This window comes from Passer domesticus, chromosome 5, assembly GCF_036417665.1.
Source record: "Passer domesticus isolate bPasDom1 chromosome 5, bPasDom1.hap1, whole genome shotgun sequence".
NCBI lineage: Eukaryota > Metazoa > Chordata > Aves > Passeriformes > Passeridae > Passer > Passer domesticus.
The window spans coordinates 41,500,096-41,516,130 of record NC_087478.1 but is presented as its reverse complement, the minus strand read 5'-3'; the positions used below and the strand labels follow the sequence as shown (position 1 = coordinate 41,516,130).

The 16,035-nt window shown below is 37.7% G+C and overlaps 1 protein-coding gene and 1 long non-coding RNA gene across 13 annotated transcripts in view; one reads left to right on the top strand and one right to left on the bottom strand.

Moving 5' to 3' along the window:
• LOC135300335 (uncharacterized) overlaps nt 1-16,035 on the bottom strand; it is a 230,901-nt gene that overhangs the window by 18,080 nt on the left and 196,786 nt on the right. For 6 of the 12 annotated variants that reach the window (XR_010362202.1, XM_064419694.1, XM_064419697.1 and 3 more), the window contains one exon: nt 7,357-10,775. The exons of 1 other annotated variant lie outside the window; for it this stretch is intronic. Coding sequence is in view for 3 of the 11 variants with exons in the window: in XM_064419695.1 (XP_064275765.1) it covers nt 10,702-10,775 (74 nt within the window). In the remaining 8 variants the exon portion in view is untranslated. Of the gene's footprint in view, nt 1-7,356; nt 10,776-16,035 lie in introns of those variants that run through there. 5 more of the 12 variants (XR_010362203.1, XR_010362206.1, XR_010362214.1 and 2 more) reach the window with 3 other exon arrangements.
• LOC135300338 (uncharacterized) overlaps nt 1-16,035 on the top strand; it is a 119,926-nt gene that overhangs the window by 101,316 nt on the left and 2,575 nt on the right. The gene's annotated exons all lie outside the window — the stretch shown is intronic.

The window sequence follows — 16,035 nt, the reverse complement described above, 5'->3', positions numbered from 1 at the left end:
GAAAGCATAAACATTTATGATATCTTCTTATTTCAATTCCAGTTTCAGTACAGCTCTTACCTTCCTTCATTGCACACAAATAGTGGTGGTGACAGATTCTGCACCTGGGATGGGGCATCCCTGGATGTATGGACAGACTGGGGAATGAGAGGCTGGCAAGCAGAGCTGCAGAAAGGGATTTGAGACTCATGGTGGATGGCAAGCTGAACATGAGCCAGCAGTGCCCAGCAACCAGGAGGCACCAGGCCACCTGGGGTGTCCTGGGGGCTTCAGGCACAGCATCACCAGCTGGGCAAGGGAGGGAATTGTCCCCTCTGCTCTGCACCAGGGCAGCCTCACCTCCAGTGCTGGGGGCAGTTCTGGGCACCACAGTATAATAAATAAAGCTATTAGAAGCATCCAAAGGAGGGCTACAAATATGATGAAGAATCTTGAAGGGAAGCCTTACAAGGAGTAGCTGAGGTCACTTCATCTGTTCAGCCTGGAAAGGAAGAGACTGAGGTACCTCATTGCAGTCTGCAACATTCTTGAGAGAGGAAGCAGAAAGTCAGGTACCAATCTTTTCTCTGTGGTCATCAGTTACAGGACTAGAGGAAACAGCATGAAACTGAGTCAGAGGAGGTTAATTTATATACCAGAAAAAGTTTCTTCACCCAGAGGGTGGTTGGGCACTGGAACAGGCTCCCCTGGGAAGTAGTCACAGCACCAGCCTGACAGAGTTCAAAAAGCATTTGAACATTGCTCTCAGATGTATGGTGTGACTCTTGGGCTGCCCTGTGTAGGACCAGGAGTTGAACTTTGCTGACCCTTGCTAGTCCCTTCAAACTCAGAATATTCTGTGATTCTACAAGTCTATTAATGGCTTTAATAGAGGTTCTGCACAAAATTCAAATCCTTTGAAGTTATTAATTCAGGACTAACACAAGCCTGATTGTTCCATTTTGTCATGTGGTAACTACACCATCACCAAATCATCCACGATGAATTTGTTCCTCCATGTATTCCTGCTCAAATCAATGTGATATTTCTTACCTGCCCAACTAAGCATGCAGATTTGCAGTACTGTTGCCTGCTAGAACAAAATCCTGCTTGGCACAAATGTTAAAAGTCAAGCTAGCACATCTTATCTGAATAAGAAGTGGGGTGGCATTTGAACCACAGAGAAATCCTTGTTTGTTGCAGTGGAACAGTGGTTTTCTAATAAAAAAATCAGAAAGACTTACTGTGAATTTCAGGCATCCTACAGCTTTGCTGAACACTCTGAAGTATTTCATAAAATCCCCCAAAGCCTCTGAGAAAAGGTATTAGGAAATAACTAAAAAGGTCAAAAGTGAAAAGAGAAATGAGAGAAGGGAGAAAAAAAAGACATTCATACAGAAGAGCAGATGTAAGGGTTGAAAACAGGCAAGGTGCACTGACGATTATAGAAAGAAAGAGGTCTTGCTTAGTCAGAGCTCTTTTTTTCTGTGAATGAGCAGAAAAGAGAGAACCACTGAGTCGCCCTTTTACACTCTTATTTAAGTTGCTGCTGAGCTATAAAAGTATGTTTTAACTTTTGAGACTTTTGACACAAGTGAAATTAGTCTGGTGTAAAAGAGAAGTTTCTTTATCTGAAAGAAAGTCACATGTATCACACTCCTTACATTGTAAACTTCTAAAGATTAAAAGTTGCAAACTGTCAGAAGCCTTATCCCTTGTAAATCAGATCTAGACGGGACAAAGGCACTACTAAATACATTGAACAATGCCAGATTGCACTGCTGAGAAGTTGCACTGGATGACCTACTTGGCCTTTGCTGCCTTTAAATTATGTAATTCTCCTTAATGCTTTATTAAGGTTTTGAGACAAAGACAATGGATCCTAAAAACATTTGCCAATCCTTTTAAGAGAGAAAACCAAATAAACCCTCAAAGATCCTCCCAGAAAATTTCTGTGGCTGGTGGAGGAGAGAATGCTCCTTCAGGGAGGGCTTTCTTTTCCCCTTTTTTATTGAACAGTTCCTCTGAAATGCATCTAGGGCAATGTTTTATAAATGCCTTTGGCAGTATTTTTAAATCCCTGTCAGAATGAGATGCACATCTGCTGCTGGAGAGACAGGAGTGGAACTGAGCTGAATGGTACCAGCAGATGTCTGCAACAGCGTGGCTTGGTGTGGCAGCAGCTACCCCCACAGGGTGCAGAAAATGCAGAAGAAGGGCACAGGAACCTCAATGCCAAAAGCTGTGCCTGTGGTCGGGAAGTGTCAGGGAGCATGAGCCTGGGCCAGGAAGGATCTGGAAAATAGTTGGGCAGGAGATAAGGAAGGCTTTGAGATCAGAAGAGTTCAGTGATGGATGGAAAAAGATGGGCTAGAAGGGCTTAGAGCAGCTCTGAGTCTGAAAAGATAAGGGACAGGAGTCCTGTGGCAACTGATGGAAAGCTGGCAGGACACTACTCTTTTCAATCACTCAGAAAGACCATGCCAGAAAGACACTTCATACTCGTTCTTATGACAGTACACCAAATTCTCTGGGCATTTTTGAGGTAGCTCGGACATAACCAAACTGCATAATGTTTTCTCATCAAGAAATACCACAGATCCTCACAGCATGTCTAGCAAGACACTCTTATGTGGGGGTCGGGGGTGAGAAAGCCATCTCAGGAATGCCCTGGGAAAGCACCATTGTCTAAGTCAGGAGAAATTAATTCCTTTCCCATGGTTCGAATGCTGTACTCCCTTTCACGTCCAGCTCATCCTGGACCCTTTGTATCTTTCATTAGTTACCCCTGTGAAAACTTTTCCTTTCCCATCTCCCTCCCATGTAGCTGTGCACAAAAAACTGTAACTTTCTTAAAGACGGGGCACTCGCCCCGGTGTCCTTCTGCTGGTTGTTACCCGTCCCTGTTACCCTCCGACTCACCATCCGTGTTTTCCTTTCCCTTTTGGACCCTGCAATAAATCAGTTGAAATTATCCAGGACTCGAGCTGCCCTCCTTCTATCTGGTGAAGAGAAACATCTGGTTGGGGTCCAGCGAGTGAAAATCCTGACCCCGGCACTCTTAGTATTCACCCACTCTGTATTGTCTATGACATGAAATACCATCTTACTCCAAAATGTGCTGTCATGACACCCTATAATGCACTCACTGCACTAGTTAGTATGTGTCACAAAATATAAATGAGATTGAAAGATGGTAGGAAAGTAAAGGTCCTAGAGAGCAGTAGATGAATCCAAAGATTCTAGGACCTATCACAGAAAGAGGTTGCCCCAAAAGGGCAATTTATCTTTGCTTTACTGGATATGCTAATTATGTCTGGGCCCAGATGGAGATTTGCTTTTCCAAGCTGAGAAGTGGCTGGTTTTCAGCCCTGGGGACAGGTGAATGGTTGAGGAAGCCTAGATAGTGGAGGAGAATCTCGTGCTTGCACTGTTTACAGGGAGACCATATTTGCATTGCCTTTTCCACAGCAGGATGGTGGTCCAGTGCATTTTTCACTGTTAATAATCAACTGACCTGAGCTACATCACGTGCAGATCCATCCTTTAAACTCAAAGAGGGTAGATTTACATTAGACATTAGGAATAAATCCTTTCTGGGAGATTGGTGAGACACTGGAACAGGTTGTCTAGAGCAGCTGGATGCCCAGCCCAAGAAGTGTTGAAGACCAGGTTCAATGAGGTCTGAGTCTGGTCTAGTGGAAGGTGCCCCTGCCCAAGGCAGAGGGTTGAAACTTGATCATCTTTAGGATCCCTTCCAGCCCAAACCATTCTGCAATTATGATGCAAGACCATCATCTGAGACCACAGATTCTTTTATGCCATGCAGAATTCCTCTGAAAATCCTGAGACTTGTACTGCTTTCATTTTGAGAAATGCCACAAAAATGGTAGATGCTTTCTCTTGAAAAAGAGGGAATATATTTCAAATGAACCTTAATATATATTTGTATATGATTGATATCTTCAAAAAATAAACATTTACAAAATTAACTTCTGTTTTTATTAACTTGGGTACTGTTTTCTGCAGAGAAAGAAGTGTTGAAAGTTGCTCCAAGAGTAAGGACAGTTATTTGGTGGAAAGAGAACTGACATTTTATATATAAACACATATAAATAAATATTTTCTATGGAATCACTGAATCACAATTCATTTCATTACCCTTACAACTTCTGGCATATTAGCTGGAGGAAGGTCTAAATGTATATATTCTCTGCATGTTTCTGAAATTGAATAAGCATCTAGATCCCAAAAAATCCCTTCACAACTCCTGTGTTATAGTCTGTGGGTTCATTAAAACAGCTACAACACTCTTTCATAATGTACATTTTCTCTTGTGAGGAATAGAATAATTTTCTCTGTTAAACAGACTGCTATGTAAAGTAGAACTGAAATTCAAGGAGACTTATTTTCTTTGTTCCTTTGTAACCCCAACACTAATTCCTCTTCATCACTATGCTAAACCTGAAAAGATTTCTATTAATAAAAATTAGAATTGGAGAAAATATATTACACCATCTCTATGCCTGTTAAATTAATTATAGGCAAGTGATGAACAAAATTGGGATTCATTATGCATTCTATGACAAAAAGAATAATTTATAAATTCAATGTAATGTTATTTCTTCTGTAATAGCAAAATGAATCATCAGCTTTTAATTTTCCGCTATAACTATCTAAACCCTTTTTAATAAGGGGTTTATCTATCTCTTGAGGTGTCTAGCAAAGTCTGATGGAAGTTCTCAAATTTTGCTTATGACACTACTGCATCAGCTAAAAAATTGCAACAGGTTAATTGCTTTCAAATTCAAATATCTCTTAATTATTACAGTTATTGTTATATATTACTCTTTGAATTTTTATCTTAGATTTACCATATATCCAGCTATGTTTCATCTACTGGACTTCACAGGGTATGCCTCACAGGCAAGTAACTTACTACTTTTTCAGTGAAAATAAATTAATTGATCAATAGTCATCAATTCCAACACTCAGGTATGTTTAAAAATTGGATGATGTGGTAAAGTTTGTTAAAAAGCAAACCAGTAATAAATAGATTTGGAATTTCAACTTATTTTGGTTGCTTGCTTCTTAATACTGCAGATTGAATGTTTTACCTCCTGTAAAGGTCATTGGAATTTTAAGGACTAGTTAATATGGCACAGTTCCAGCTCAACCCCCAATATAGAAGAATTTGCTGCATCTTCCTGCCAAAGTTTGGCATGCCAATCATAAATTGACTGTGTATCTAGCAGGGCCACCATTTAAAATGGGATATCAAACAGGATTTGATATAACTATATTTTGTGTGCCACACAGAAAGGACAAAACTCAATTAGCCAAAGACAATATGGCCTGTCCTCTAAGAAAAAACACCCAATATTGCAGAGATTTTGCCCACTGCTATGACCTGTATCCTCTGTGATAGTCTGCACTGAGATATATTACTACAACCTGAAGGATAAAGGAAAAAAGTCATACTGGATGAATAGTGAGTCTGGAATATGTACCCCGAAGTTCTTAAGATTTATTTGATTTCATCCTTGAATCTTTAAACTAAATCTCTTAGAAAATGATGCTTCCATATACTCTGATGAGAAAGCATGACACTAAAGCCCACCTGTAGCTATAGAGAAGCCTTTATCTCTCCACCTGACACACATAGAATAGGAATACAGATGCATAAAAATGCTTTTGAATTCTCAAAATCTTCAATTTGTTGAATATTTTCAGCTTGTGATGGAAACTAGTCTTTTTATTCTGGAAAGCTTAATAATTAAGCCACCCTTAAGAATCAGAGAAGATATCAATAGAATGTATTGACATTTTTTCATTTCTAATGTATTGTGTACTCGTGTTATAAATTTAATTACTGAATTACAACTGTGATCATAGATTTGCAGCAGACCAACATGGGAAGGTACTCCTGCTGTGGTAGAACTATTAGTATCTTTGACAATGAGGAATGAATAAACTCTCTAGGGCAGGCTGTGCTCTCTTGTTCTGTGTTTGCATTCTGCACTGCATTCTCGAAGCTCAGCTGAGGACCAAAGTTTCTTCAGTGCACCTCTGGCACAAGCAATGCAGATAATCCCATTATCTTCCAACTCACAGTGTTTTTTGTGTTTCTGTCATCATGGAGAAGTATTTAACATAAGGTGGAATTTATCTTGCCTAATTTTAGCTCTCTAAATGTCAGAAATCAAGTCAAGTATAAGCTGATTGCTCAAGGCAACCTGTAGTCAGAAGAGAAAGACAGGTTTCTCCACACAGCAATTCTTCCCACCCTGCTGTAGGAATCTGTGTGATCTGCCATACTCTGACAATTTCTGCCTCTGTTTCCTTCTTTTGAAATAGGACACCAAAGGTCTAAGATTAAAGTGACTGCTCAAAAAATTTATGTACTCCCCTAAAACTCTAGTCTTAAACCTTCTAAAATGGTAAAGGAACTGTATTCCTCTACTTTTATCTTCCATATCTATTAGTTTTACAAATATATTAAGTTTCTTAAAATAGAATTCTTTTTCTTTTTATAAGATTTTTGTGTTTGATAATGTAACTCCATCACTATTCTCCATGGCTGGAACAGATGAATAAGAGTTTTTTCTTTAAATAAGAATCAGAAGTGCATTAGGATATTTATTACTGCAAGGCCACATTATCTTAAGTAGCATACTTCTTGCATTATGAATATTATGGCTGGGAATGCTATCAAAATTAATTTTATTCTGGTGTCAATGAAAATTTATTGTTGGGAACTTTTTCAGTCACAATGAAAGAAGAGCCGTAAAATGTTAAACAATGACATTGATCTTCAACAGCTACCCAAACACTTTCCAAAAAACTTAGGGATGCCATTGCTGGCTTTCCTCAAAATTATGGTAGTTACAGAAGACATAATGATCTGCTTTATTCAAAAGTGAATCCCTTTGTTTTGAAGGCACTAATGCACCACAGTAACTGTATCATGGTAAGATCTGTAATAATAGTATAACAATAAAGGCTTGAAGGAGTAAACAAATGCTTTCACATTGGGGTGGGAAACATTGCCATTTTTGTCCTGATTTATGAACTCTAGTGAAAGGCCTGGTCCCATGGAGCTGAGTAAAGAGTCCCCAAGGGTTGTTTTCCCTCTCTTTGTGTTATTGATGTAATCAAATCTGACCTTGATATTCGACGCTTCAAGAAAATTACAGAAAGGTCTTGCACAGACACTAATTTCACTTTGACACCTCACTGGCACTTTGTAGATCTTAAAAATTACATTAGGTGCTTGTGTTTTAATTATAAGAAAAACTTGAATTCCTTGAACCAAACTACTTGGAAAAGGTGTGCAGTGAATGAATACACATACAGTAAAAAAGAAAATATTACATATAAAAAGAGGACACATGATTTATTTTGTTTAAGGTCAAGAAAACAAGCACATATTGAATATATATTAAATCATTGCATATATTCACAGAATAATACTTGGAACCTGAACAGCTGAACTGCATTTGAAGGCTTTAAATTCCATTATTTTTTTTAGCTTTCCTATTTTCAGTGTTAATTTGGGACATTAGTTGCTTCTGTCCTCAACTTTTTTATTTACAGCAGCACATTTTTAAAGTGAGCATTATTTACTCTTATAATAGTCACTCATATGTTTTAAAATTTTTATGAATAAAACCAGATGTGTAAAAGTCTTGCCAAATTTGCAGACCCATGGGTAATGCACAACTCTAAAAAGAAGCTTATTATATTTAATTATTGTGGAAGCTGAATCTGGTTTTTGTTTAAGCAATTTTTAAGCATAAGTAAGAGTTATTTATAATACCAGGAGGTAAATTTTCTCCTTTGCTTCTATCTTTCTTGCCAGAATATATCCAGATTTTTGAAAGAGTACGACTAAGAACAGGTTCTGTCTCTTAGAGAATATGTGTACAATTTATGTTATTTCCACTTGAAGTGATGGGAGTGCTCAGCAATGCTAGTTTGGATCATCTCCAATAAAATGAAAAGTTTCCATCAATCCTCATATTTGTTTCTTGCCCAATGTAAACGATGCATTACAAGACTTCAGTCAAGAGCATTTGGGAAGTGCTTTGAGACCTCCAGTGAAAGCCATTCTGATCATGCAAACTACTCTTAAGATAGACTGAAAAGCCAGTCTCCACTTGTTATGTACTGATTCTCTCAACTTTATCTAAGGAATTAAGTATTTAAGACAAATTGTCTGCTTCTCTGCTTGGTTTCCCACCTGACTGCTTGCCAGACAGCCTGAATGGTGTGTCAGAATGCCACATTCTTTCAGCCACTGAAGTTCCACCTGCCTGTGGAGTCATGTTGCTGGCCTCTCAAGGATTTAGGAAGATAGTATGTCTAGCTAAAGAAAAAACAGAAAATGAGATTATTTGCTGTTTGTTGTTGCTTTTCTTCTTAAATGGATTTTTTTAAATTGTGATTCCTCTTTCACACAGACAATAAATCCAAACTTTTAACTTTTTATTTACATTCAAGGATATTATTACTTAAAGTGAAGTTTATCATATTTCTAGCGGGCTATAGCTAATACTGTATTTTTTATCTTTCTCAGATCCTGATTTTGTGGGAAGCCAATAGAACAGTCAATCTTTTAACACAGAATCTTGGGCAAGATATTTGAGTATCTCATTCTGTATTTATTCTGACAAAATATATACTTAATAAAATACAGGACTTTGAAATCCATTTCAGATATCCACCTCAGTGGTGACCTTCAAAATATAAATTTTTGTCAGGTTTACGTGACAAGATTAGTCTCACTTATATTCTACCAGAAATTATTTTTGTATAAGAAAACTTTGAAGGCTGACACAAATGGGGTAAATTCTTACAATCTTCCAAACTATTCTTCCAGTGGAAATCACATTTTTCAAGACAGATCCATGGCTAACTTTGTTTACGTTCCCATACATATAAAATGGATCTATGGCTTGCCTTTCCTACATCCTCCAAATCTGAAAGGACCTCAGAACTTTAAAAACCAGCAATATCTCAGCATTAGAGCTAACAGTTTCCCACTTTAAGTTCAGTTGTTCCTACATTTTACCTTGAATGCTGTTTAAGTCACTGCAAGAGTAATCAACTAGAAAGCGGATTTAAAAATATGATCTTGCAGAAGAAAATGAAAAAGTGAAGAGGATAGCACTTCTAAAGAAATGGACAATCCTTCATAGACTATTTATGTAATAACAGTAGCAAATGAAACTGTGTAAGAAAGACTGTGTAAACAAATGTATGAGAAAGGAACAAAAAGATAAATATTTCACAGAGAAATGTCATTCACAGCAATACGAATGGTAGTTAACTTACTTACATTTAAAAGCAGATGTGTTCAGAAAAGGAGAATGAAGTTGAATATGGCACCACTTTTCAAATGCTAGCCATAGTTATTGACTCCCTTTAATGAATCTTTTTTTTTTCCTGTGGATGCCTATATTAAAAGCCTATTTTAGCTGCTCATTACCAAAAAAATTTAAAATACTGACGACATTAACTCTAAATTGAGGTTAGATGTACCTATATTTGAATGCTAAAAGAAGTAAATAGTTAAAATTGATTGTTTTAGGAAATACACAAGTAGCAAAGGCACACAATGTTATTCTATTAGAGTGTCATACTTTCTACAAGGATACATTTCATGAAGAACACAAAAAAATTATGACAGCACATTAAGACATCATGGTAGAGTAAGAGGTGTAGCTGTACAATGATGTCAGAAAAAAGAAAATGTGCTGATTCACTGGTTATCTTTTCTAAAGGGATTAAGAAGTTAACTTATCAAAAATAGTGTACAGCTGGCTTTCATTCTTGCTTTCTTAAAAACTGAACTAAATGTCATCTGGTGATTTTCATGAGGTTTGAAGTTTAGTTAAAATTCACAAATACAACATACCTAATCCAAACTGGAAACCCAGATCATGTTAGAAAACATTCTATAATTTTAAAATGTTTTTGACCACCTCCTCGTCAAAGCCGCTTCAGACTCCATCTGAAAACTGATACAAACTTCTGTGCATGTACATCTTCACAAACTGTCCTAAATTCAAAGGGAATGGTTTAAGTAATCTCTTTTCTGAGAAGTATTTTATGGGACAGACCACCAGAGGGAAGTACTGAACACTCTTAAGAGACAGCATTTGAGCAAGTTTTTATTCTTGAATGAAATGCCATATGGCTGGGGGGTGGGATTTGCATCTCTGAGGAAGCTGTGACAAGTAGCAACATTTATTTTTGCCTTAATCTTTCTGTGGCTTCAATTTTTAAAGCAGACTTTTCTCCTGAAGAAGAAGTTTAGATTTTCAGTCCCAAGAAGGAGATTAAATGTTACTTCTGAACACATTTGCTGCTGTTCATATTTGCCTGGACTCTGTGGAACATATTTCTAGATCAACAATAAAATAACCTCTTGGTCTTGATAGGCTAACATTTTGAGAAAATCAACAATAGTTTACACAAGCCTTCCATGAAAATAATTTTTCATTTACTGCCAAAAGAATAAAGATGTTGAACATATAGGTGAGTCAGGAAGATTCAGCAATCACAGGAATTCAAGCATAATGCAGTACAGAGGGGTCCATGTGTGTGTCCAACTGTCAGAGGAGGGGAAGAGCATCTTTGGTCATAGGTTTGCCAAGCTGGTGAAGAGACCTTCAAACTAAAGTTGCTGAGGAAAGGGAACCTTAATCCATGTCACCCCTACCAGTCTGATGTCAGTGCCAGCAAGAGATGCCCAGAACCTGGAGAGGGATTGCAGGTCATCAGGAGAGCACCTAAAGAGAAGCACAAAGAAATTCCTGCCACTCCAGCCAGCAAGTTGACTTCATAAGTGTTCAACTTAAATACTATCAACCATCAAACACATATGAAATGTGCAATAAACAAGATGAGTTAGAGATATACACAAATTATCAAGGGTACAATCTTATTATCACAGATTTGTGGTGGGGTGGTTACTATGACTGGAGAGAAAAAAGCCCTGTAGGGAAGAGGGGCACAAGAAGGATGGTTAATATTCAATGATCACCTCCTCCAAGCTCAGGTCAGATTGGATGGGGATTTGAGCAACCTGGTCTAGTGAAATGTGTCCCTACCCATGGCAGGGGGTGATTATAACATCATCATCAAGATCTCATCCTGAACACAAACTGTTCTATGCCTCTAGGATTCTGTACATCCAAAGGCTGGCAACAACATCTTTGTACCTCCTGCAATTTAAAAATGTGCTTTGCCTGGCAGTGCAATTTAATCAGAAAATCTTTCAAGGGTGCAGCAACTTTATTGATCCTAAAAACTTAACAGAAACCTCACTATTTAGTCCGGTATGACAGCAGATGGCACTCTAAAACTGTTGGCATGTACATGTATGACTGCATATATGTATACATACACAACCAAAAAACATGTTTCTTTCCAAATAATGAGGCTTTGGAAAAATCTAGGATCTAAGATTGTGATGTTATTTTTTCTCAAAAAATATTTAAAACACAAAATCTTTCCATGCAATACTTTAGAAATATTGTCACATTGGAAGATCTCCAGCAGAAGGGAAATAATATCTATTTCTAATATTTTACTTTGTTTTTACTGTCTTTCCATGTAATAAAGGTCATCTTCCTTGAAAATAAGGGTATATTTACTTATAGACTCCAAAAAAATTCTATATAGATGTGGGGTTTTTTTTTTCAAATGCCACAATGGAATATATGCTCGCTATTTGCCATGGATTCCAATAAGTATTTAACTTGCTAAGACTGTATTAAGAAGAGGAAAGAGAGGAAATATGGAATCCATTGCAGTCTTCTTTGCATATGCAAGAAATATGATAATAGCATTATATGAATTCTGTCACCTCCTTTTGAAGTTTTGTCAAGTTTTATTTTCTCTTATATAGAAGGAGAAAGAAAAATAATTAGTAGATTTAATAAATTATTGAAGCTGGAGAAATATGAGCGAAGAAAAATAATTATTCAAGCAAGAAGCAACAGTAGCGAGAAGAGAACAATGCCACTTGAGAATAGATTGTAACTGGATGCCAAATTACACTACTATTTTTGACCATAGTGGGTGGTTTTGCTTGAAAAAGGACTATAATGTTAAAGCATGCAATACATATGCTTGAACAACCAAAACTCCTGAGACTCTGGAGTACAGTCTGTAACTGGAGTATCAGACCTAACTTCCTTTGCAATATAAACAGTCCTGGAAGAGAACAGGCCAGCTCTTATAGTAGCTGCGCTAATGCCAAAAAATAAAATAACCTCTGTGACAAGGAGAAAAGTTTTTTGGTTATTCTTGTTTTCAGGAATCTCTGACTAACCAAAGAGGCTCTAGCAGTCTGTCTTGAAGTACCGAAGACCAAATTCACCAAGATAATATTCCTAAATTTCTCTGCAGTCCCTAACAATGACTTTATAGTCATCAGTTTAGTTGTCTCTAATCCCAGAGGTGCCCACCTGACAGATTTGTAGCTCTTCCTCAGTACTGACTTACATGAAAATCTTGATGCATAAGGCATGGCTGAGCCTGGTACTTCTCCCTCTGTATTTCTAGAAGGGAATGGCTTGGCAAGATTTCTCCTAACACCTTTAAGCACACCCCAATAAGGACAACTAAATGACAAGTTTAAGTTTTGCTGCTGTCTCATCTTTTATCACTGCGATTGCTGGAATACCCATTACAAAATGAGAAATTTTGTTTTTGAAGGACAAAAGCACAATAATAAAATATTTCAATGCTCCATGTAACCACCTCTATGAGTGTCTGGGTTTATCTGGGAAGATATTTAGGGAGAAATAGAAAAATTCTGGAGGATGTTAAGATGAAACCAAGCCATAGAGTAACAACAAAATGAGAATCAATTGGATTGGAACATTAGGGAAAAAAAATTAAGCAGAAAAATTTGTCTTTGGTTCACAGCTTAATGGCTAAGACACTGGCAATAAGACAGCTGAATCCTAATCCTTTTCTAAACAGTCTTTACACAGTGATTGTTCCTTAAATCTTTATAAAGCCTCTGATAAGGACAAGAAATCGATATATTTGCCTCTATGGTAAAATACAGAAAAAGCAGTCTAGCTTTGTGTTGCATTTTGTTGTACAACAATAAATATTACTTTCTTTTTTTTTTCCACAGTAAGAGTGATTCAACAGGAAGAGATTAAAATGTTTCCTCTTTCTTTCCTCTTTCTCCCATAGTGTCTATAATGGTTGAGAAGCACTAGAAAATACAGGTGTGTATCCTGTTGGGTAGACAGGAGCATGAAATAAGCTTTTTCCTGCTTCTAGATGAGAACTCAGAATGTATTCCCAGGAGAAGCTGTTTATCTAGCTGTCAACCAAGAAAAGTCAACTTGATATTTTTTTTCAGGAATCTGTTTTGTACTTGATATTCTGTATGGTGGCTTGTGAAATAGCCTCTGAGCTGCCCAGGGGTGCAGGAGGCAGAACATGTCTGGGCAGTCAGGGACATGCCCCTGCTCTCCAGTAGCATCTGAGCTGGGCAGGACTTTGTCTCAGTTTTGGGCATAAGCACCAAACTTCATGTTTCACTGGAGTGCACTCTTCTCTTCTTCTTTTTTCACTAACATGTGAGGCCTTGGGTGCAGAATTCTGGGGACTGAGGGTCTCATCCAAATCTTTGGCAACTAAAATTCATTGACAGAAGTGAGTTTTTGATACTGCTCAAGCCACTACAACTCTTCTAGAATGCATTCCACAGAACATGAAGCATTCGGAAATTGGCTGAGGAAGCCAGAACGGTGAAAATCATGCTTGTGTTCCTCTCCTGCAATTATTCCCAAGCCCTATTTTCAATCTGCATGCTGCTTATTTTCAGCGATTCCCCCTAGTGTGCAATTCATCTGGCTTGGCAGCTGCTCTGTGTGCAGTACATTTCAAGAAGGAAGGGGACAGAAGCACAGGCATGTTTCCAAGAAAACAGATAAACTGCTTTGGTGTCACTGATGTGGAAAGTGGGTTAGTCACACTCTCAAACACTGGTATTCTTGGTTGGTTTTCCTTGTCCGGAGCAGCATATGGCTGTGCTAGCCCACCACTTGGAGTATAATTCAGTGGGTCTTCCCTGAGAGTAGAGCAATGAACTCAGATTTTGAAGTTTACTATTTAAATTATGCAAAGTATCCCACTGTTTTAAGGCAGCATGTAAAGCTGATTTAGGGATTATGTCGCTTCTCTTTTTTTAGATACACTAAGTATTTATCTATACATTTAAACCTTTATCCAGACAGAGAATAGGTAGGCAGATTAGATGATAGAAAACTAACAATTTTCACTCTTTCAAGCACAAAAAAGCGTTATTCAATTGACAGTTTTCAGTTAACCTTTCCATACCACAAACTTGCTAAATTCCCCTCAAACCTAATTTTTTTAGGATTCAGATTTGATTACAAAAACTAACACAATATAATCAAAAGGTGGCAGATTTATAAGATGATTATATGAAATTTGTGTAGTTGTGGGTTGTGAAGAAAAAGAAGAACATGAATTATAATATTTGGTGGATCTGGAAGTAAAAGGAAGCATTTTATTTTTGCTTGTTAATATTCAGGCATGTTCTTAGCATTTACCTGACAAAAGCGGGCAATTTCTTTGTCCAAAGAAACAGAAGAAAAATTAAAAATTCCAGAGTAATAAAATTTGGTACGGTTTACAGTAATATATCACATGCTTACTAAACTTAGGTGTGTATAATGATTCTATTTAATTTCTTATTCTTTCTTCCTCCCTCTACTGATTGAGTTGATTGGTACAAGCTTAAAACGAGAAACTAATGGCTCGAGGAATCACAGTACTAGGTCTTGAAGACATTTCTTTGTGTTATTTTTATATTGTTGCAACTGCATCAATTTCAGTGAATTACTTCTGATTTACACTGGTGCTTGTTGCACCAGTGATATTTCCGTCCAGGAAATCTTCCCATGCAGAAGGTGCATATTCCATTTTCAAATAAATAATGAATACTCCTGGTTGAAGACCTGTTGTTGTCATGATGAAAAAAACAGCCCTACTTGAGCATCCAAGTTTGTCTAGTAAATTTGAAGATCAGCAGACACAAGAAAAGGAAACACCTAAGCAACTCTAAAGCAGAAGGAGAAAATTTGTTTGCGAATCTACATTTTTTCCTTTCTCTAAGAGGTCATTCACCCAGAATGAGCACAGATTCAGCTGTACTGGAAGCTATGACAGGTAGGTCACTGACTGTGGGATATGAGTTATTACATTGTTAAAAATTTATGGGTGCAATAGCCACTTTGAGCTATGCACAATTATTCAACTGCTTTAAATCAGTGGATATGCTGAAAAACTGTAAAAGGCTCACTAGAGGAATTCATGCAGTCCTACACAAATGCTTTCAGCTCTCCTCTCAAAGCCTGAAGACCCTGTGCTATCTGACCGCAGAATGAATGTCACAGTATGCCACACGATAAATCCAGGAAGCACCACAGGATTTTCTTCTTATGTGAATGATCCATGAAACAAACTCAGGCCTTTGGTGAGAACGTCCCTTCATCTGCCACTGCAACCGAAGCCCAACACCCTCCCAGCTTGGCCCTACCCCCAGGTTGTGCTGCACAGTGCAGCCACCCGGGCACATCTCAGTAGCAGCAGCACACTTCCTTTCCTATGCAGGCAGAAAAGAGTGTACCCTACACCAATTTTTTAGAAAGATGGCTCTTAAAAACAGTCTCTAAGGTTTTTTATTATTTCTGTCACAAGAAGAGAATACTGCCACTCAGACACATTCTACCATATCAAGAGTCTTCAGTTACCTTGACAGGACTGTTCACCTGATAGAGGCATCTATGTGTAATGACCAACCTACCTAGAAATTCGGCAGAAACTTTCCAGCCTTTAAGTGTATTCATCCAGCAATGCTCAGGGATCTAAGAGTATCCCTGGCCTCTTCAAAAGAGCACTGTTTGTATCAAGGAAGAAGCCACTTGTGTATCTGTTTTGGGGTAGCCTGATGACAAGTTGAAGGAGGAAAGGTGGGGGATTTCCTTAACTGGG